This window comes from Emydura macquarii, unplaced genomic scaffold (assembly GCF_026122565.2).
Source record: "Emydura macquarii macquarii isolate MOO-44397 ecotype Brisbane River unplaced genomic scaffold, CSIRO-AGI_Emac_v2 contig_2768, whole genome shotgun sequence".
In the NCBI taxonomy this organism is placed as follows: Eukaryota; Metazoa; Chordata; order Testudines; family Chelidae; genus Emydura; species Emydura macquarii.
In genome coordinates this window covers 44,221,485-44,244,171 of record NW_027132905.1, presented here as the reverse complement: position 1 = coordinate 44,244,171, position 22,687 = coordinate 44,221,485, and the positions used below count along the sequence as shown (strand labels likewise).

The following is a 22,687-nucleotide window of genomic DNA, read 5'->3' as shown; positions in this document are numbered from 1 at the left end:
GTCATAACAGGGCGTTCAGCTGTTTTGACCTCCTTGCGGTGGCTCCCAGGGCAGGAAACCTTTCCTAACCCACCCTCCCCCAACTTCTGTGCTCTCCACCCGTCATTCCATCTGTAAGCTTTCACAGAGCTCTTATGCAACATCGCCGTTTTGGTATTCTTGGCTAGGAGAACACTGCTCCGGGTGAGAGCTGCAAGGGAGTTGGACGGGTAGGTGTAGAGAGGTTTTATTTTGTAACTCTGATTACCTTGATTAGCCACGGTCACCCATCCCCACCCTCTGAAAGGGAAGAAATATCATCAATTCTTCTTTCTGTCCCAGAACCGAACCGTTACCTGTTTCCAAGATTCTAGTACACTGAGGTACAGCCATTCCTAGGCTTCTGGTGAACTCAAGTACCTCCGTTCCCAAGTTGTTTTGCTTTTTTTGTGCAATTGCATCCTTAAGCTTTGGTGAGCTATGGAGTTAAATTTCATGTCAATTTCTATCTCGTGTGTGATGGGGGGGGGGGGCGTGACTGCTGGTGATTTTAAAAAACAAAAAAAAGAAAATTAAAGCAATTAATGGTGTCAAAAGACCCATGGAAGGTGGAATGGTGAATGACGGGCAGCTGGACTGATGCAGGAACAGCTGGGTGGGTAGCGGAGTGGGTGCGTAATAGCGGGCTATTGACTCAAACTCCAGCTGGGTTTCGTTAGTCCATATCTTAACCTGCAAAAACTAATCTTAGGAAATACATAAAGGAAAGAAAGAAGCCGATAATACATAGGCGATTCTGCTCTGCATCCAACGCTTATCATTGTGAAAGCTGCAGAGAAATGCATTAAATGTTTTACTTCCTAATTACACCAAAATAAGGATGAATTTTTCCCCCTAGATCCAAGAGGGAGACAATCCTTGGGTTATGAAAGGAGAATGCTGACTCTGGAGGGATTTCATTTGGGCTCAGGCAGTGTTTGTGCTGGAAGCAACATGTCTTAATGACTTCTTTTAAAACCATAGGTGGGGGGGGATTTCCCTGGGGCAACACCTGTATGGTAATTATGCAGCAGCTGTAATGTTCTTATTGGGCTTTAGGGTGGCTGGTGCTTAACCCACTGACAAATCCTCAGTGTAGAAGGGCTTTAATTAACTCTGTGTTGTTATTATCTGTTCCCTCTTTATAAAATGAGGGTGATAATAACCCTTCCTTTCTCCCACCCTGTCTAGCTGGAAGGCTCTTTGGGACTGTCTCTGTCTTTCACTGCAGCCTAGTCTACGTGCAGTCTTTGTACTAATTTAACTATTTGGGCTAGAGGGGTCATTTTGTACCATCATAGTTAAATTGGCAATACCGCTAATGTGGACGAAGTTATACTGGTATCAAGGTGAATAAACCGGTTACAGAGATGAGGTCTACACTGATACTACGCAGCCAGGGATGGGACACTAGACGGGGAGGGCTCTGAGGTACTACAGAGAATTCTTTCCCAGGTGTGTGTGTCTGGTGAGCCTTGTCCACATGTTCAGGATCTAACTGATAGTCATATTTGGGGTCGGGAAGGAATTTTACCCCAGGTCAGATTGGCAGAGACCCTGTTTTTTTGTTTTTGTTTTTTCCCTTCCTCTGCAGCAAGGGGCATGGGGTCATTTTCAGGCTTAAACTAGTGTAAATGGTGGATTCTCTGCAACTTGAAGTCTTTAAACCATGATTTGAGGATGTCAGTAACTCAGCCAGAGATTATGGGTCTATTACAGAAGTGGGTGAATGAGGTTCTGTGGCCTGTAGTGTACAGGAGGCAGGACTAGATGATCATGATGGTCCCTTCTGACCTTACAATCTATGAGTCTATATTGATATAACTGTGTCCATGCTAAGGAGTTGTACTGCTTTAATTATATTGGTTTCTGAAGAAGTGGTACAGAAACAGTTGTAGCTCAACCCTTAGAGTGTATACAGCATGTAGCATATCAGGACATCTAGGTAGGAGTGCCTAGAGGGTAGAACACTGGCCTGGGTTCTGTTCCCGGCTCTGCCACTGGCCAACTGCTTGATCTTGGACAAATCACTTCACCTCTGTGTGCCTTGGTTTCCCCATCTATAAAATTGGGATAATCACAGTGACCTCTTTTGTCAAGCACTTCAAGATCTAGGGATGAAAAGTGCTATATAGGAGCTGGGTGGTAGTGGTGTTGTCTCACTTGGGGTCATAATACAAAAACTGTGCCAGTTAAGATCAGCAGGGGCATTGGTGCTGGAGCCTTTGTGGTATAAACAAATGGCCAGGTGTTCTCTGTGTAGGCCCCTGCCCCCTTTGGTCTGAAATAGCCCGTATCTGATTTTAGGACACACTGCAAAATTAATTTGTTCCTCCAAACATTTGAAAATTGGGGGGATAGGAAAGTATTTAAAGGGGGGGGAGGAGGATTTGAGTTTCAAGTTGCCTGTCTCGCTGGTAGTGGGTTATCTATAGAATTGTGCTGCTGCATAGTGAATGTATACATTTTTAGTGATTCCCGATCAGCTGTAAAAAGGCATCTGGGTGATGCTAAGAATCTCTTATGTTTTTATTTCTCTCATGGTGTGGGAGAGTTATGGGGTTCCTGGAGTTTCCCCTCCTTAGCCTCACTTCCCGTAGTGACCCATGACTTTTCATGTAGCACATGGTGGCTAATCAGAATGTCTGTGTGAATAGTTGAGGGGAAGGGGGAAAACTGGCTGGGAAAAGAGAAGTTTTGAAAAATGAAATGACTTGCTGTGTACTATTGGGAGGCACGTCCATTCTAGGTACTGTGCACTACCCCAAGGAACCCCCCTCTAATTTGCATCAGAAATTGGCAGCTCATTAAGAGATCATTCCTTAGAGCTCTGGTCCCCATTAAAATGGCACCACTTACTGTGCAGGGGAATCGGGGGTATTTTCTAAAGAGAAATAACTGCTTTAGCTGGACTCACCTTATTCAGTATGTGTTGGTAAATGTTGACTTTTATAATGATGACCACTTTACACTTGTGATTGAGAGGAATAAAAACCACATCACCATTTTTAGACTGGTCCATCGTGTATATGTTCGCACGAAGGCTAGTTTCTTTTCAGAAACCCTTCACTTGCTTTATCAATACAACATGCACATGTAATCATGGTCGGAGGGAGATTCCTTCCTGACCTCTGCTGGTGATCTGTTTATACCCTGAAGCCTGGGAATTGATTGCCCTGGTAGCTGTTAGCCTCATTCATGTGACAGCTGGTGGTGTTTGTATTTACAAGACCGTCTAATCGTTTACTCAGTAATTTACTCCAATAATATCTTGGGACAGTTAGTTCCACAGATTAAAAAGTACATTTTTTAACTGCGCTGCCTCCATTTCTCTCGGTGTCTTCTTGTTCTTGGGCGCTAGGAGAGAGAGAAAGTGATTTCATTCATTAGTGCGATGCAAGTGGGAAGCAGTTCCGAATTCAGCTTTGATTGTGGACGGAGACTTTTCTCAATGGCTGGATTGAGGCCGGCCTGTATGGCCTTTGCACTTTTGCTAAAAACTCCTGCACCCCGTTGGACACTGTCGTTTCTGGCCTCCTCACTTAGAGAATGTGTTTCTGAAAGGACACGGATAGTGGAAGTATTGCCTTCCCCCTCCTGAGCTGGAGCAGGGGCCTGTTATATACATTCAGGATAACTCTGGGAGTAAGCAGAGTTGCGCAAGTGGCACCCTCAGACCATAGGGCTAGAGGGATCATCCCTGATGTCAGCCTTGGAACAGGCTCAGTGTTTGGTCCTCCAAAGCTGTAATGTGAGCGAGCTTGGCACGTGCGTCTCTGCATCAGGGGGGAGAGTGGAGCAGCACAAAGGGGCTGGGGGAGGAGTATCCAATTGAACTTGGGCTGCTGTTAGATTTGGAATTATTCCCTGAGCACATGCCTCTCGTGTCTGCATGTTACAAGCCCTGCATTTCTGAAGGGAACTGCTGGGGTGAAGGAGTCTGCTGGAGCATTTACCCTTCAAAGGTAGTGTTACAAGAGAGGCCTCTGGACTGTCTAACTGTTCAGGACTATGTGATGCAAGAAATAATTGTGAAGCGACACTGATGGGCTGGCTTAGGCATGTGCAAGGCGTCATTCAGAAACCTGAGCGGTCGTCGTTTTCGTGACGATACAAAAACAAATCAACGGGGCCAGTTTATTTTGGAAAGAATAAAATTCTCTTGCCGCGTTTGCAACTCGGCTGTTGCAGCCTCTTGCTAATGTCCGAGACCCGTACGGAATGCCTCTGCCACACGTGCCAGCCGCAAGATGACAAGGCTCCATCCAGTATTTATAAATCCCGTACCCACCCATGCGGAAAAATGCCACCGCAGTCTCTGAATGTTTCCTAGCCCATAACATCGCCTTGCTGAGTGCATGCTTAATTACCTGCCACTTGTGTGTCAAGGGGCATTTACCTTCACTGACGGTGGCACATTTGCGGCCATCAGATCGATCTATCCGGATCGACTGAGCCGTCAGTGAAGACCTGGATCAATTGATCCAGAAGTCGACGCGTTAAAACCACCCTCTCAAGTGGCGTTGCGTTGCGTCGACGGGAACGCATTTCCTGGTGGCACAGCGCAGTGAAGACGCCACATGGAAGAGGAGTCAGGAAGTTGACGGGAGTCACGCAAGCGACGCAGAGTAGCTTGGCGTAACTCCTGTCGACGGCCGCCGAATTTCCGGGTAAGTCTAGACCAGGCCTCGGAATCTGAGTCCTTGCTAGTACCTGTATACAATATTCACCTACAGAGGAGCCTCTCGCTGAGGTAATCTGTCTGTGGTACTGACAAGGGACTTTGGTTCTGCTCCGAGAGAGGACAATTCCATTGTCTTCAATGGACTTTGGATTGGGCCCGGTGTGCTGATGAACAGTTACATTTTACTCGCTCACGGTCTACCCCAGAGCCCTTTGAAATCAGTGGAAAGGCTCCCCTTGATGGAAGCAGGCTGTGGGCCGGGCCTGTAGCTGATGATGTACCTAATGTAAAGGCAAGTGTGTGTCCACTAGTAAACACCCCAGAATGGCTTAAGAAAATGAAATTGATTGATTGGAAACTGACAAAAATAAAGGCCAAAATTGACTCTTTAAGTCTGTGAAACTCTGAGGTGGAAGAAATGCAAAACAACCCCCCCAGTGGCATAAATTGTACAAAGTAAATAAAACTTTAAACAGCGCCATTCATTTTTAACAGTCTAACGAGTTTTCAGCAGCACAGTTTTTAGGCATTTCTGATTACATACCAAGGGTCCATTTTCCGCTCTGTCACCCCGGCTTTAATGTCAGTGTTGACTCCATCCTGTTTAGTGCAATTCCACCGGTGTAACGGAATGGAGAATCAGGCCCCAGTGTAACCAGATTGTCCCTTTTTCTGATCAGGTCTGTCTTGAGCAAACCAAACAAGGGAGCACAGTCCAGGGATAGCTAGACCTTGCGGGGAAGCCTAGCGGGTATCTTCTGTCATTGGCTGCTTGTTTGTTTCTAAGTGAAGAGAGAGAAAGAGTCTCTCTCAAATCACTTTTAAGCCAAGTAGGAATGGAGCACTTCCGTTTCATCAGATGCCATTATGTCTTCGGAGGCAGGGGGAGGTGGTGTCACTGAAACTACACTTTGTGCCAGGGTTTAAGTGAAATGATTGAATTTATAGAAGCGCAGTGTATTATAAATGTTGGGGGTGGAGGAGAGGAAAAACCTATGCTTGTAGTAAGGCCATTAGTTCTGTTCATGGCCCGGTGGGCTCTTTCTGTAGGTTTAGTGCCTCCTTTTCTGTCGCACTCTCACTCTTGTTAGGTCTGATGAGTCCCCGAGCAGTCACTGAGACCCTGTAACTGCTCCAAGGTACCATAATGGCCATAAAATGGCTTTTATTATCTGATCAGCGCTGTTCTCTTTAGCCTGTGAAGTCACAGTAGAGAGCATATTGCAATTATTTTGCAGCGGAAATTTGCACACCCTCCCTTCCACCTCCTTTAATTGTTATGATAAATTGTGACTTCAGGAAAATATATAAAGCTCTGGGATGATAAAGCCAACTGATATTAAGCCCTGCTCTTTCAGCATGACCGGAACCTGGTGCAAACACCCCCCTTTTTGCAGAACATGCTGCACGAGCCCGAGCTACAAGGATGGCTGTAAACAGAGGCTGAGCTCTGTGCAGATTTGCTAACAGAGGGCTGTATATCTGCAGTGGTGCTGGAGAGAGCCTTGGGGGGGTAGGTGGGGGGAGGAGGGGGAGAAGCCCCAAACACGTGGAAGGTGACTGGGCTGGGGGAAGCAGAGTCTCCATGGTATGTTCCTCCAGGCCCTAGAGAATTTAGAAGCCGCTCTTCATATGAGCCACGTGGTTGGTCACCACTAATCTTGAAGCAGGCAGGCTGGTGTGTGCGTTTTGGGGGGAATAGCAATTCTCCGTAGCATTGTCTCTTGGAAGCCTCTGGGTTGCCCCTTCCAGTACAAGACATCTTGACCATTGCAGCACGTTCCAAGATCTGTACAAATCCTGGGACATCCAGTGGCTTGGAGGGATTTACCCTGTTGCTGTTCCACAAGAGTTCTGACTCCACCACCTCTTCTCCATTCACCCCCAGTTCCTCCCAACCTGCCCCACGAATAATTTGCAAGAAAATTGAAAGTGTTCCTCTTGGGCAGTATCTTTTCCCCGGCATATGTAGGTTTTCCCCATTTTCAGGCCAATTTGGCCCATTGCTCTTCTGTCCCCTGATGTTTGCTGATCACAGCAGCTGCTTCCTTGGCTCTGAAATGCACTAGAAGGGGAAGGCTAACATGCCTGGGTTACACCTTGCAGGTGGACATAGCTAATTACTGTATTGCAATGATCAGGCCTCCCTTTAATTAACACAACTGGAAACACAGATGAGACATTTTCATTTTGCCTGCTTGGAAAAAGTTTGAAATTTGTTTAATTTAAAAAAATAATAATAAAAAAAGACATATATTGAGTTTTATTCAGCTGTCCAGTAGCTCTCCCCGGCTTTTCCAGAGCATTTCATTTTTCAGGATTATTTGGAAGGTCAGAGCTGCAGCCTCTGAGAGTCTCTGGGAGATTAAATGTCACTCTGCATTTATCTGACCTGGCCTGACACACTTCACCTTCTCCTTTCTGCAAGTCCCTCCGGAAAGCACGCATCTGCCAAGAGGCCGTAGGGCCTTGCCTTTCTCACAGAAGAAGATGCATGCACAAATAATAGGGAAGTCACAAGACTCCTGTTTCATGATTCCCTTCCCAATCACGGGTTTATGTTGATGTCTAGTTAGATTTTAAAGTCGATGGGGCAAGGGCCCTCGCTTTGCATCGGTCTGCATTGGGTCTTCTAAAAACGCCTTTTACGCTGTGGGTGTGCATGGGATGGTTGACATCTTGCCTGCTACATTGGGGAGCGAATCAACGTGCTCTTGAGCCGGAAGTGTGAGCTTCTAGCGCTTGAGCTAAAAAGTCGAGGCTCCCTAACTGTGGCTGTAAAAGACTTTCATCAGCTGTGGCTCAGGCACGGAGGGGGAGACCTGTCATGGATGCTTACCAGTGGGTTACAGTACCCCAATCATAAATAAGCTATATGGTTACTATTGGGATCAGGGCCCTGTTGTGCTAGGTGCTGTACGCTCCCTGCCCCAAGAGCTTTCAATCTATTTGTTTGCACTTTGGCTTTCTCAAGAGTCATGTGGCGACTGAAGTGCGTTGGCAGGACTGTCTGGGGACAGCTTGCACAAGCGCCTTCCTCTATCAAAATCCCCCTGATTTTTAGCTGGGGGGTGTGTGCAAAGGACCATGAAAACCGCCGCAGCCATCGTGGTGTGTTTACAGTGGTACTGACTGTTCGCTGTTACGAAGGGACGGAGCCTGCCATTGGACGGTGCGGGGAATTTGCATTAGAGTCACAGGGAGTTTTGGGTGCGGGTCAGGCCTGTCGGTATTCTGGCTGGGTGAAATTCACCCCAGTGGGGGAAGTCTGCAAGAGGCTGTGTGTGTCATAGGTGGTGCCCCACCCGCCTCCCATGCATCACTTCATTCAAAATAGGGCTTAAGTGGGACTTAATTGGGGCATAGGCCTGGGACTGGACTCTCTGCACAGGGTTGAGTCTCACCTGTTATGCATAAAATCTATCCTGTATAGTTAGCAGGAAATCTCTTAGCGAGACAGGGTTGGTCCCTAGTTCCGCTGTCTTCCTCCCCTCCTGTTGACCTGGCCCAGCAGGCAGAGCGGAGGGGATGGAATGGGAAACTTCTGCTTGTTAGAACGGCAGCAAGTTTATGCTGCATGTGACGCTAATGAAAAGCCCCATGAAAGTAACCTGTGTTTGAACCTGCGTACCCATGTAAGCCGGGCGCTGACTCTAACAGAGTTTTGTTCCCGCCGTAGCAACTTGAGGAGAGCTTTTCGGTCCTGAGTCGCCTAACCAAATTCTCCTTCTCTTCCCCCTCCCCAACTTTTGTGCTAATTCCTTCCGCTCGCCAGAACCGGGGTCGCCTGGCCGAGAAGAGAACCATCCCTCTGCCTCCCACCAGGCTCCCAAAGAAAGAGCTGACCTCCATTTTCTCACATAGCGACGACAGCCAGGAGAGCGACAAGGCCAATGGTCAACACCCCGAAGTGAAGCAGGAGGAGGATCTGCATATCAGTATCATGAAAAGAAGGTACTTTCCTGCTGCGGGATGGTGGCCCTGCGAGCCCAGAGTTGGAGAGCGCTTAGCGGCGGGTCATGGGGTTGTGCCAGAGCTGCTCACAGGAAGCTCACGTTCAAGGCGTCATCTCCTGGATTGGAAATTTAAAATAGCATCTAGATATTCATGATATGCAATAAATGGAAGGGGGATTCCTGCTCTGTGTTCCCGATTGTGTCCCATTCACTCCTGTTGGGAGAGAGTGGGACCCTTCCGTAGACGTACCGTGGAGTTTACCTCTATACCAGTGGCACTTGGCCATTAGACTATGATCTCATTTGACCCTCCGTCTAGTGTTCTGTGACTGTGGGCACCGGAGGGGTCTTTTCCGTCGCAGATGGTAGAATTTGGCAAAACTCTAGGAGACAGATCCTCAGCTGGTATAAGTACGCTGAAGCGTCATGGGTCTACCCCAGCTGAGAATCTGGCCCTCTCTTCCAGTTTGTCCTAACGTAACCTAGGTGGTCTGGAGCCTTGAGAAACTTTTTGGCGTTGATAAACAGAATAATGGCAGGTGGTGGTGGCTGTCAGTTATGCTCCTAATTGGAAATGTCAAATTGCTGAAAACAAAATCCTGGTCTTACTGAAATCAGCGGTAAAATTTCCATTGCTTTCAGAGGAACCAGACTTGGCCTTAAGAATGCAATGGTAAGTATTAAAGTAGATTTATTGAAAGAGCTGTGGGTTGAAAATAGTCATGAAAACATCAGGAAAGAATCCTCCCCCCCTCCAGTGTGTGTGTGCGTGTGTGTATTTTGAATATCTCTCTGTACTGTGTGCACTCCTCCTAGAACTGATGCAGAACTGAGAAGAGAATTGGAAAATCTTAAGTCACACGTAGGTGTCTCCTAAGTTTGGCTCGAGTGAAAGGCCTCGTGGCCCCTGGTATTCAGCTGCAGAACTTGAGTTCTTGCATCCCTCCAAAGAAATATGTTGTTTATCGGATCTATAACTACAGGAAAATAAATATCCAGAGCTGCTGTGTCTCAGCCCCCCCATGCATGTCATTGCTACTCATTTTGATCATCATCTCTCTCTAATGCATAAAATCGCTCCGATTCCCAGACAACCTCTATAAAAACAGAGGAGTGGAAACTGAAGGCATGTAATTGCTTTTCTGTGTTTTATGCGTTTCTTGCTCCTGAGCAGATAAGCCATTTCCCCTTTCCTCCGAGCAGAAGTCGTCGCGTATAACAACTGAGATCTCAGGAATCAGGGAGTCAAAAGAGTAGCCTGGCCCCTTGGGTAAAGCGTATCTATAACCAAGAGCTCCTCACCCTTCACTGTAGTTGGCCAACTATGCAGTACAAGGGTTATTAATTGAAAAACTGGCAGTGTGGAAGAGGGACAGATACATTTCTCTCTCTCACACACACCTTGCTAAACAGGCCCAAGAAGCCACCATAATTCCCCCCCGCCCTCCTTTTATTATGCTTTTAATTCTGCAAAATTTCCATGCTAGGCTTTCTCATTAATTGGGAGACTAACATAATAAATATTTAATTGACATTCCTGGCCCCCAAAATATAAAGTGCTTTTATCTTAAATCTTTAAGTACAGTAATTGCTTGACGTTGTTTATTAGGAAATGCAGGAAAAAAAATATTCCTTAATTGTCATTAGCTGCTGGTCCTTCAGCTCATCCTTTCACTGCCCCTCCTTCCATTTTTTTAGTCAGTTTATTGGAAGGTCTGAATCTAAACCTTGCTTTGAATTCTTAGAAGGAGGGGATGATGCTTACCAGGTAGTTTGAATCGTGTTTACTTCATAGACACATTTTTTACCTCATGTTGCTGCTGTTACGGCAGGGCTGAGTGGGCATATTGCATGAGCTTTTTCACTTTCAGACCAGGTCCATCCCTCTTTCGGCTGACTTTCAGTGGGAGTTGGATCAGAGGCCCTCTGTGCCTACTGTTCTTGATCAGACAGGCTTCCTCCTGAGAGGAGCTGAACCCCTGGAATTGTAGCTGGAGCTGGCACTTGACACCTCTCTGGATCATTTCAGAGTAGTGGCAGACTCTGTACCCTCTAGGGGCCCGGTCTGGGCCCCACTGGTGCTAGTGGGAGTGCTGGCCAGGATCAGGCCTGTACTGTGATGTCACAGAAGGTGGCTTTCAACTTCTTCCTGACAGCCGGGGCCTGGGGTTTCCTAGTGATGAGCAAAACAAGGCAGCAGGGAATACGGAGCTTGATTCACCGCAAACACACAGTTTGCCAGAGAATCTGCTGTAAAATTTGGGACCTTTGGAAGGTGGGGGGGGAAGTAAAATCTGGAGGCGAATGAGAGCTTGGTAAAGTTGGTTTGGCTGCTAGGTGGGTGTGCCAGAATAGAGACAGAGAGACCTTGTGCTGTCTGCCCAGAGCCCAGGGAGTCAGAGCTATTCTCGCATAAGTTTTGGTGAAGGGCTAGAATGGCAAAGGCAGCTCCAAAGTGCCCAGGCGCCATGGTGATGGACGCAGTAATAACCAAAACCTAGAGAGAGAGAGAACGCATCCTCGGTACCCCTCCAAGAGGTACTTTCTGCTCACGCCCCACCCCCTTCAGGAAGCTCCTAATGCTCTAGCGCCTACACCTTTAAAGCATACCTTACACCAACTCCCACTCCATCGCCTTGCATGCCAGCGATGGAGCTTGCATGTTGTGGTAGCTATGTAGGTTAGAGAGACCAGGTGGATGAGGTAATATCTGGTATTGGACCAACTTCTGTGAAAGTAACAAGCCTTTCTTTGAGCTATACAGAGCTCTTCATCCGGTGGGTCTGTAAGTCAGCATGTGCTACTTGCTTAGGGCTGGCTCCGGGGAGAGCAGTGGGTAGAAAATAGCCAGATTCCTTCTACGCACAGCCTGCTGGAGTGTACCCGCTTTTGCTCGTCTCTTTCTCTTGTCATTAGCAGCACAGTGGGGACGGAAGAGGGCACGGCCAGCCTGGTTCCAGAGAGGGCAGCATCACCCTCATAAAGGCTAGAGGTGTAACAGACGTGACAGCTGGGGCCAGGCAGAGACGGTGCCCCATCCGCTTTCTGTTTTTAATTCACCTGTTGCAGCCTCCCGTAGTGGTGACGGATTAGGCTGAGGTGTCGTTGCCTCCAGTGGAGAGGAAGAAATAGGCTAAAGTATGGTAGCAAGAGAGTGATGTCAGAACTGAAGCCAATCCCAGTGTTTTTCTCTCACCTCCCTTCCTCCTTTTCTCTGTCTTTTTTTAATGCGATTTTTTTCCGATTTCACTTTTATGAAATGTCTCCTTCCGCCCCCGACATCCGCACCAGGGCATTTCGCATGCCAGTGTCCTGAAGGTGTGGCACAGTAAAAGAAAAGGGAGTGGTGCTTAATGAGTAGAACAGCAGTCTGTGAGCTCAGTCTTCTCCAGCCTTTGCCATTAGGGTGACATCAGGAAATCAATCCACTTTGGGTCCACTTGTGGTGCACTTTAGGAGCAGGATGCCTGGGTTCCGGTCCTCTTGGCGTGCACGATGCAGGAGGCTAGTGCAGCTGTGGGCTCTGTGCGCCGCAGAAGAGAAGTGGCTGGGCAGATTAGGGATGTGGCTTAGGCTATGTCTTTACTGATGGTGGCAAATTCGCTGCCGTCAGATCGATTTCTCTGGATCGACTGAGCGGTCAGTGAAGACCCGCTCAGTTGATCCAGAAATCGACGTATTAAGACCACCTTCTCAAGCGGCGTAGCGCTGCATCGACGGGAACATGGTTCCCATTGGTGCAGTGCAGTGAAGACGGTGTGCAGAACAGAAGCAGAGAAGTCGACAGGAGTTACCCAAGTTTTTTGCATAGCTTGTGTAACTCCGGTCGACTGCTGCTGAATTTCCGAGGTAAGTGAAGACAAGCCCTGAGTGTCCTGCCATCCCACCCATGTGTGCCTGTTAACGCCTGAGGTTGCTAGTGGGAGGAGCCCATGCTGCAGCTTCTTAAAGGGGTCGTAGAGGCTGCTACTGAGCATTCAGCTCAGCACTTTTGGAGTCATCTACGCTGCATGGGGAGAGTGTATCTAGCCACTGTTGCTTGCCCACTGCATCTCTGCACCCCCCACACCGCCTCTGGTTGTAAAAGCAAGAAAGCAGCTCATAACCTTTTTCTATAAAATGGACGCAGTAATATTTACTAATCTTGTTGGAGTACTCTTGCAAAGATTACTGAATGTTTGCAAAGCTCTGGGAGGTCCCTGGAAGAAAGGCATGCTATCAAGTGTAAATATAGCTGTTAGTGCTTCTGCAAACCGTAGTTTCTAATGATGGTGAATTGCATTCTTGTTTGCAACATGGGCGCTTTTCTGCAGGCCCTTTTCGTAGTCAGGGAAGTAGGGGTCTTTGATTGTTTATTAAAGTGTCCACTGAAAGGTCACCTCTCTGCCCGAGAGCACGTTCTTGGATCCTGGCCCTACGTATTACTGAACACCTGTGGAAGGAGGTGTCGGATGAAATCAGAGATGCCCAGCACTTCTTGGAACTAGGCCTTTACAAAGCATCAGTTGCTTTTGCTGCCTTGGGTGCATATAACAAAGTTAAATAAACCAAACCTTGTAACTGACATGAGCTTGGGCCCCTGTGCAGAGATCCAGGTGATCTGTGCTTACAGGTGGGTTGATGCATCTTTAGCGAGATGTTGTGAGCCCCGCGTAGCACATGTTACAGTAGCATTCTGTGACCGTACCCTGCTTCTGGGGAACAGAAGGTTTCAGATCCTCTCTCTTGCAGCCAGCTTCCTGTGCTGGGATTTATACTGTAATGCTCGACACTGGCTGTAAACTCACCAGCAGCAGCCACCCAAGTGCCAGGGGGCAGTGCATCCAGGACTTCGGTGGCAGAAAGACTCGCCCGTCTAAGGACTTCTCCACACACACAAGTTGTACTGCTTCAGCTACAGCAGTTCAGTTAAAGCAGTACAATTCACCTAGTGTGGATGCAGTTATATGGGTATGAAGGTGCTTTATACTAGGGTAGCTGTTCCCATACACGAAAGGGGGTTTATGGTAAAAGATCACACCCTAACTGGAATAGTTATAGGTACAAAAACTGAGCAGACCAGGGCTAAATGGGGGCTTTGGCTCCATGAAGCCTTTTCTATTGTTGATGTGTTATTGACTAAGATGCCCCTTCCTAGCACCTGAGTTAAAATCTCTCCACACTGGTCCCTTCTCTTGGGCCAGCCTGTGCACACTAAAACAATATTGCTGTGCTTTTCAAAGGAAACTAAGGAAGGTTGGGCACCAGATTCAACTGAGGTTCAGTGGGAGTGGGGTGCCTAACTCCCTTAGGCTTCTTGGAGAATCCAAACCTGTAATATTAAGGCAGACTGGTTTTAAACCAACAAATCCTGGGAGTTTAGAATTAGGGCTGAAACTGCCTTTTAGCCACACCCTTGTGCACAGCCACCATAGGGGCCTCCAAACAGCAGTGGTGATATTTACAATGGCGCTGCATTATACAGGAACCATAAAGCAGCTGAAGGATTAACTGTAGGTTTCTCGGTGTCTACATGACAGACGCTGTGTCTGCACAGTTATGCCGGTGTTCTCCCTAGCGTAGCTGTGCAGCGCACACGCCTCCCTGGATGACATTAGCTACGTCAACAAAAGCACTTTTCTGTCGGCATAGCTATGTCAGCTAGGACAGTGGTTCTCAACCAGGGGTAGGCAGAGGTCTTCCTGTGGGTAGAGCAGCACATCAACATGTTTGCCTAGTTTTACAACAGGCTACATAAAAAGCACTAGCCATGTCAGTACAAACTCCGATTTCACACAGACAAATGACTTGTTTATACTGCTCTATATACTCGACACTGAAATGTACGCACCATGTTTATATTCCCATTGATTTATTTTATAATTTTATGGTAAAAAATGAGAAAATAAGCAAATTTTCAGGAATCGTGTGCTGTGACACTTCTGTGTTTTTATGTCTGATTTTGTAAGCAAGCAGTTTTTAAGTAAGGTGACATTTCGGGGTACGCAAGACCAATCAGACTCCTGACCAGGTACAGCAGTCTGGAAAAGTTGAGAGCCGCTGGGCTAGAGGATGTGGATTTTTCAGATACCTGCCCAACATCGCTATGCTGCTATAAGTTTTAAATGTAGACCAAGCCTCAGCTTCCATTCGGTTTAAACCAGGAGTTGAGCATAGAGTGTAGAGTGAATTTAACTACTACTTTTAAATGCTGGCTCTTCTCGTAAGACAAAAAAAAGGAAAGGAAAGAAATCTAATGAATGCATCTGAGCTGTGAGTTGATGGGCTGTAGCTGCTCGTAGAAATACCTATGTGGATAATTCCCCAACAGACCATAATGGCATGGCTAATAAGAAGAGGCAATAATACTTAAGCACCTGTTAGAAACGGTAAAAGATTTTGACCTAACCAGCTGCAAATGCTCCGAAGGAACCATTACCAGCTACCTGTAAATATATATTTTGGTCTGGGTAACATGCAGGATACGTTCAATTGCTGTGCCTGGTTAAAAACACCTCGGAAATTCTTGTTGAAAAAAGGAGTGAGAGAAAATGCAGGAGTAGATTGCATAATCAGACCACATGAGGGCCGGATCACTTGCCAAATGTTGTTCTGAAATCAAAGCTGGTTTTGAGAGGGATAAAAGGGTAGGAAAAGGAAATGGGCCTGTGACCGTAACTCTGATGAAGACCGATGTCCATGCCACCAGGAATTCCCTGGAAGCCCTACTTCTTTCCTTGCATTGTGCACCCACCCTGAGCATTATCCTCCAGCTGGGAAATGATCCCTAAGATGCCCAGGTATTTTTACCTGGCATTAAGGTGTAACGGCTTTCAAATGGGGGCAGCATTTGAAATGGTGGTCCTTATTCAAGGAGAAGCGGGGCATACGTTTTTGTAGCCTTCTCTCTCTCTCTCTCTCTCTCTCTCAGCTGTAGTTTGCACAGCTCTGTTTTTATTCCTGCCTGCATGTCTCTGTGTGCTGGAGTTTAACTGAGAACTCATTCTTCTCCCACCCTCACCCAGAAAGCCAGCTCATGGCCCCGTTCTCATTCAGCTTCCATTTTCTAATAGCAAAATTGCCGACCTCCACCTGATGGCTAGCTGCTGTCAGCCTCTCAGTGCCTCCCTCTCTAAGTGGAAAGCTATTTCTGACATCCCATAAGGCTGCTGCTCTTTGACTCGCTAACTGATTGAAGTTCAAACTGCAGCCCCCCTAGTCTATCTGTCGCATGCATCTGCCTGTAATACAGAGCCATCGGGTGCTAGGCAAAGCCTTCTCAGGACAGTGCGCCTTGTCTGAGGCTCTGCTCTCCTCTTCCTACCCTGGTTGTGCCCCTCTGATGCCACTTGATAGTGGCTATGCAGCAATGCACCCTCCCCTCCTCCCTTCTGACGGCGCCTAGTCAGTGGGCCTGCCATGGGTCCAGTGTTACGGCCTGACTCTGCAACCCCCAGCCGCCACTTCTCATCTAGCTGATGGTGCCAAGATCTGATGGGTGCCAAGGGGAATTGGCTGAGCTGGCGAGTCTTTAGAACAGGTTCTGTTGCCAACTTGTAGCGGCTGAAGAGAGCTAGGCATGGGGCAGAGCAGAAAATACTTGGGGGCTGTGCTAACGAGCCATCCTGTTGGAGTGCATTCGGCAGCCTTTGTCCTAACTGTTGTGACAAATGGTACCCCGCTGGAGAGAGGATGGGAGGGTCCCTCCTCTTGCTGGTGGGGTATCGTGGGGCTGGTAGCCATTGCTTGCTCTGCTCCTCCTCCTCTCTTTCTGCCTGATATTTTCTCCCTGCTTTTCCTCCTTGGTCACGTCTGCCTGCTGCTTAATAATCACTCCAATCGATCAATAAATAAAAGATCCATCTGGGAAGCCAATGCTGGATTTGGTCCAGAGTGCCAGGAAGCTGCAGTTGATCTAATGAGGACTTATATTTGAGAGAGAGAGAGAGAGAGGAAATGGCTCCTTATTCCACAGCAATTCTGTAGGATAAAAAATGATAAACAGTAAGAAAATCTCTTCCTGAGCAAGACATAGATACCAGGGTGGGGCAAAGGGAAAAGTGAGATCACATTCAATCAAATCCAGGCCTGCAAATACATTTGTGCAGCCCACAGCGAGTTCTTGGACCTGTACCGTGCTGCCGCAGCCCCCCTGTTTTGGCATAGGGACTCTGATCGTTTTTACTCTAGGCAGTACCTATCATCTGGAGACCCTAAAGCCTGTCAAAGAGGTAGTTGTCATTGTCATCCCAGCCTCCAGTGAAAGCAAGGCCCGGAGAACCGAAACGTCACAGAAAAGCAGCTGCAGGATAGGGAATAAAATGCAGGACTCCCAATTCCCAGGCCCACCCTGCTGTAATCACTCCCACGATGCACTTGACACAGCTCACAGCGACGTGCTCTGGCTTGTCTGTGGTGGCCACTGAGATAATGGCACAGGAAGCTGACTCTGACCTTCCAACCCTCTGAACACAGCAGCACCATGAGTGGCAGCTGCATGTATTTTTGCTCCCACCCTGACCATCTGCATCCTCTCCTGTTGCTTTGCAAGAGCCCCTCTGTGCACCCGAGTGCGGTGCTTTTGCGAATGTGGTGATGAGATATAGGGCCTGATCCAAAGCCCATTGCAATCACTGGGAAGACTCCCACTGACCACAGTGTGGTTTGGATCAAGCCTCTAGAACGTAAAACTGAGCTCTTGAATTCTCCCTACCTCCATTCCCCCAGTAGAATTTTCTCTGATCTGGAAAATTTGGGGGAATCCTTGTCTGCTTTTTTCCTCGCTCTGTGACCTTGTCTAGACTAGAGAACTGAATAGATTTAGAAGACACTGTGAAAGCATTTATCTTATGTAAGGACTGACAGAGAGGCATTTGCAGGAGCTGCCCTTGAATGGCCCGGTTTCTCCAGCAGCGATGACTTACTGCTCAGCGCTTCCCCGTTCTTTTCTACCACGCTGTCGTTTGCTACAGCATACGCTGGGGCGGCCGGAGTGAGGAAAGGAAGCAGTGGAAAGTGAGTTGGACGCTGTGTAAAAAGCTCAGCTGCAGAATTGGGCTGTTGTGTCTGAAGTGACAGGTCACTAGGGGCATGTCTGACTCATTCTGCTGGCCTCTTCTGGGTTGCTGCTTCGGTGTTGAAAGCACCCGGGGACCACTGGGGTAAAGAGAAATGAGGGGGAAAACAACTTGCAAATTACAAAGTATCCCAGCTGCGTGTCATTATTTTGCCAACTTTGTTGCTTTCCTTTTGGGCTGCATTCTCATTCCAAAGCAGGCTCCTGAGATGCCTTGAGCTGCTCCAGCCCTTCCTGTTAAATTATTTTGTTTCCTTCTCTCTTTCTAAACCGAAATGTGACAATCCAATGCCTCCTCATTCAGGTGCCTGATTCTGCAGTTGGTTAATTTCACCCTCTTCCCAGGCTTGCTGGGTTACAAACAGCATGGGAAAGCAGTCACCTCCCGTTGCTGGGGGACCCATCTGGCCGTTTTTATTAAACACTTTATAACTGATCACACCACGTCTGAGGTCTGGGCGGATGAGGAGGTGGCGATGCCGCCGCTTGCCTGGCTGCATTTTTTTGTTGTTGTTAATTTGTCAGGAGCTGGCTTAGTGTCTGTGTAAAGCCCAAAGACGGCTTGTGTAGCTGATAGCTTGCAAATTATTAGTAATTTGATTTCAATTGAATGAATAACCTGTTAAAGCGAAATGTACATTAGCTTCAGAAATCTAATTGGAGGTAATGCCATAGAAACCTGGCAAGAGTGCTTGGTTATACTACCCCCCCTACACCCCCAAAAAAGATAATTAGGATTTAATTTCATTCTCACCTATTCATTTGTCCAAATATGGGTGTTTAATTATCCATCTCGGCAAATAGCTGTCTCTGTCTCTGCGTGGATCTGCACTATCCCTTTGGTATAAGCGTCTCCCTTTCCCCCTGCTTATCACGCTCTGAGGCAGGGCGATTGTGCTTTGGGATTCACCTGCATTGAACCTCATTATGTGTCACCTCATTCTGACATTTGGGAACACTCCGGCTTCCTGGCCATATTGGCAGCTGCAGCAACCCATGAGAAGTTTATATATTAGATAACAGGAGACTTTTAATTGGACCGACAAATAACTAAGGAGTGGTGACGTCAGAGAGAGGCATGGACTGAACGCAAGGCTGGGAGCCAGGAACTCATGGGCTCTTGCCTCTCCTCTGACAGGATTGATTCGATGGTGCTCTTTTTATAATAAAATAAAGGTTTCATAGCCCAGGGGTCTAAGCACAGGCAATTAGGAAACTGGATGCTCCCAGATGGGTCTGCTGCTGTTTTTCTGCAGTGACTCTGGGTGAGTCTCAGTTTTCCTACTGGTAGAATGGACATAGTGAGTGACACCTCCTCACCTTTGTATAATGCTTGAGAGCTTTCGATGAAAGTGCTTTCTACATCAAAGTAGCATTATGATGGATAGATATACAACCTAGCTGTTAGCTGTAGGGCTGAGGACACGTGCAGAGAGACAGACTTGTGATGAAATCAATGGTGGCAAAACTCCCTTGTCCTGTTGGACTGTTTGAGATTAAGTTTGGGACCATTTTAACCATATTGGTTAAGAAACCGATCTGGTTTAGAGGGGAAGTGAAGGCAGCTATAAAGTATCCATAAAACAAATGGAAGAAAAGGGAAGTTGATATTAATGAATACAAATCAACTGTTAGGAATCGTATAAGATTGATGAGGGAAGCAAAGGGGAGAAGGACAAGGAGAAATCTATGGCCAGCAGAGTAAAGGACAGTGAGAAGGAGTTTTTTAAATATGTTAGGAACAAAATAAATCCTGACAATGGTATTGGTCCATTACTAGATAGAAATGGTAGAGCTATCATAGTAATGTAGAAAAGGCAGAAGTGTTCAAAAATATTCTGTTCTGTATTGAGGGGGAAAAAACAAATGATGCAGTCGCTTTGTATAATGGTAACACTCTTTCCATTCTACTAGTATCTCAGCAGCATACTAAACAGTAGCTACTAAAGTTAAACATGTTTAAATCAGCAGGTCCAAATAATTTGCATTCAAGAGTTTTAAAAGAGCTGAGTGAGGAGCTCCCTGTGCTGTTAATGCTGATTTTCAATAAGTCTCGGACCACTCGGGAAATTCCAGAAAAGTGGAAGAAAGCTAATGTTGTGCCAGTATTTAAAAAAGATAAATGGGATGACATGGGTAATTATAGGCCTGTCAGTCTGACATCAATACCAGGCAAGATAATGGAGTGGCTGATATAGGAGTTGATTAATAAAGAATTAAAGGAGGGTAATATAATTAATGCTAATCAACATGGGTTTATGGAGAATAGCTCCTGTCAAAGTAATTTGATATCTTTTTTGATGAGATTACAAATTTGGTTGATAAAAGTAATAGTGTTGATGTAGTATACTTGGATTTCTGTGAGGCATTTGACTTGGTATCACGTGACATTTTGATTAAAACACTAGAACAATACAAAATTAACATGGCACACATTGCATGGATTAAAAGTGGGCTAATTGATAGGTCTCAAAATGTAACTGTAAACAGGGAAACATCAGTGAGTAGGTACGTTTCTAGTGGGGTCCGCAAAGATCAGTTCTTGGCCCTGTGCTACTTAATATTTTGATTAATGACCTGGAAGAAAATATAGGCTCTCAGACTTCAAGGCTAGAAACATGATCATCTAGTCTGATCTCCTGCACATTATACACCATAGAACATCACCCACCTTCTCCTGTAATAGGCCATAATCTCTGCTTGAGTTGCTGAAGTCCTCAAATCTTGATTTAAAGATTTCAAGTTAGGGAGAATCCACTTTACTCTAGTTCAAACCGGTGAACCCGTGCTGTATGCTGTGGAGAAAGGCAAAAACCCCCACCGTCTCTGCCAATCTGATCTGGGGAAAATTCTTTCCAGACCCCAAATATGGTGAGCAGTCAGACCCTGGGCAAGATCCACCAGCTAGACCCCTGGAAAAGAATTCTCTGTAGTAACTCAGCGTTCTCCCTCTCAAGTGTCCCACCTCTGGCCATTGGAGATATTTGCTAATAGGTGTTGTCGATCGGCTACATGCCATTGTAAGCAGTCTCATCATACCATCCCCTCCATAAACTTATCAAACTCAGTCTTAAAACAAGTTAGGTTTTTTTGCCCCCACTGCTCCTTGGGGAAAGATCGTTTCAGAACTTCACTCTTCTGGTGGTTAGAAACCATCTAATTTCAGGCCTAACTTTATTGAAGGCTGGTTCATATCCATTTGTTCTGGTGCCAACATTGGCTCTTACCTTAAATAACTCCTCTCCCTCTCTGGTGTTTATCCCTTTGTCATGCAGTCGTATCTCCCCTCGACCTTGTCAAGTTAAGCAAAACAAGCCAAGCTCCTCAAGTCTCCTCTCATAAGGTAGGTCCTCCATTCCTCTGATCATTCTAGTAGCCCTTCTCTACACCTGTTCCAGTTTGAATTCATCTTTCTTAAATGTGGTAGACCAGAACTGCACACACTATTCCAGATCAGGTCTCACAGGGCCTAAAATAATGGTAATAACACTTCCCTTTCTCTATTGGAAATACCTCACCCGATACATCCTAGGATTTCATTAGCCTTTTTCATAGCCACATCACATTGGCAGCTCATAGTCATCCTGTGATTGACCGGTACACCCAGGTCTTTCTCCTCCTCTGTCGCTTCCAACTGACGCATTCCCAGCTCACTGCAAAAATTCTTGTTGTTCATCCGCAAGTGCATGACCTTGCAATTTGCACTAATAAATTTCATCCCATTTCTATTACTCCAGTTTTCAAGGTTGTCCAAATGTTCTTGTGTGATATTCCGCTTTTCCTCAATATGGGCAACACCGCCCAACTTTGTGCCATCTGCAAATTTTATTAGCACACTCCCACTTTTTGTGCCAATGTCATTAATGAAAATCTTAAATAAGATTGGTCCCAAGACCAAGGGGAACTCCACAAGTAAACCACTTTCGTGCCTGACAGTTCATCTTTCAACATGATTGACTCATTATAATCTCCCCTTTAACCAGTTCCTTACCCACCTTTTGATTCTTGTATCAATCCCCAATTTATCCTATTTAACTAAAAATTTCCAATGTGGAACTGTATCAAATGCTTTACTGAAATCCAGGTAAATTAGATCTGCATTTCCTTTATCTAGAAAATTGGTTATCCTCTCAAAGAAAGAGATCAGGTTGGTCTGGCACGATCTGCCTTTTGTAAAACCATGTTGCGTTTTATCCCAGTTACCGTTTACCTCTATGTCCTTAACTGCTTTCACTTTCAAAATTCGTTCTGAGACCTTGCATACAATCGCAGTCAAACTAATGGACTTGTAGTTTCCCAGATCACTTTTTTTCACCTTTCTTAAATATAGGTACAGTATTTGCAATTCTCCAGTCTTAAGGTACAACCCACAAGTTTACAGGTTCATTAAAATCCTTGCTACTGGCCTTGCAATTTCATGTGCCAGTTCATTTAATATTCTTGAACGGAGATTGTCTGTGTCCCCTGATTGAGTCTCATTAAACTGTTTGAGTTTGGCTTCCACCTTGGAGGTGGTAATTTCTACTTCCACATCCTTATTCCCATTATCCACCCTTCCACTGCCCCCAGCCTCCTCATTAACCTTATTAATTGAGGCACAGTATTCATTTAGATGTTGGGCCATGCCTAGATTATCTTTAATCTCTACCCCATGTTCAGTATTTAGCTGTTCCACTTCTTTGTTCCTTGTTTTCTCTATATTTATATGGCTAAAGAACCTTTTACTATTGATTTTAATTTCCTTTGCAAGGTCCAACTCTGCTTGGCTTTTGGCAGTTCTCACTTTTCCCCCTACACTTTTGGACATCCAAGAGGTAGCTTCCCTTGCTGATCCATCCCTTCTTCCATTCCTTGTAGATTTACTGCTTTCTCTTAATAACCTGTATGAGATTCTTGTTCATCCAGTTTGGTCTGCAGACCTTCCCTATGAATTTTTCCCCTTGTTTGGGGTGCAGGCTTCAGATAGTTTCGCAT

The 22,687-nt window shown here is 46.3% G+C and overlaps 1 protein-coding gene across 4 annotated transcripts in view; it reads left to right on the top strand.

The window, feature by feature from the left end:
• Positions 1-22,687, top strand: part of SAMD11 (sterile alpha motif domain containing 11) — a 174,434-nt gene that overhangs the window by 44,518 nt on the left and 107,229 nt on the right. For all 4 annotated transcript variants that reach the window (XM_067567293.1, XM_067567296.1, XM_067567295.1 and 1 more), the window contains exon 3: positions 8,478-8,656. In XM_067567293.1, the coding sequence (XP_067423394.1) occupies positions 8,478-8,656 (179 nt within the window). The remainder of the gene's footprint in view (positions 1-8,477; positions 8,657-22,687) is intronic.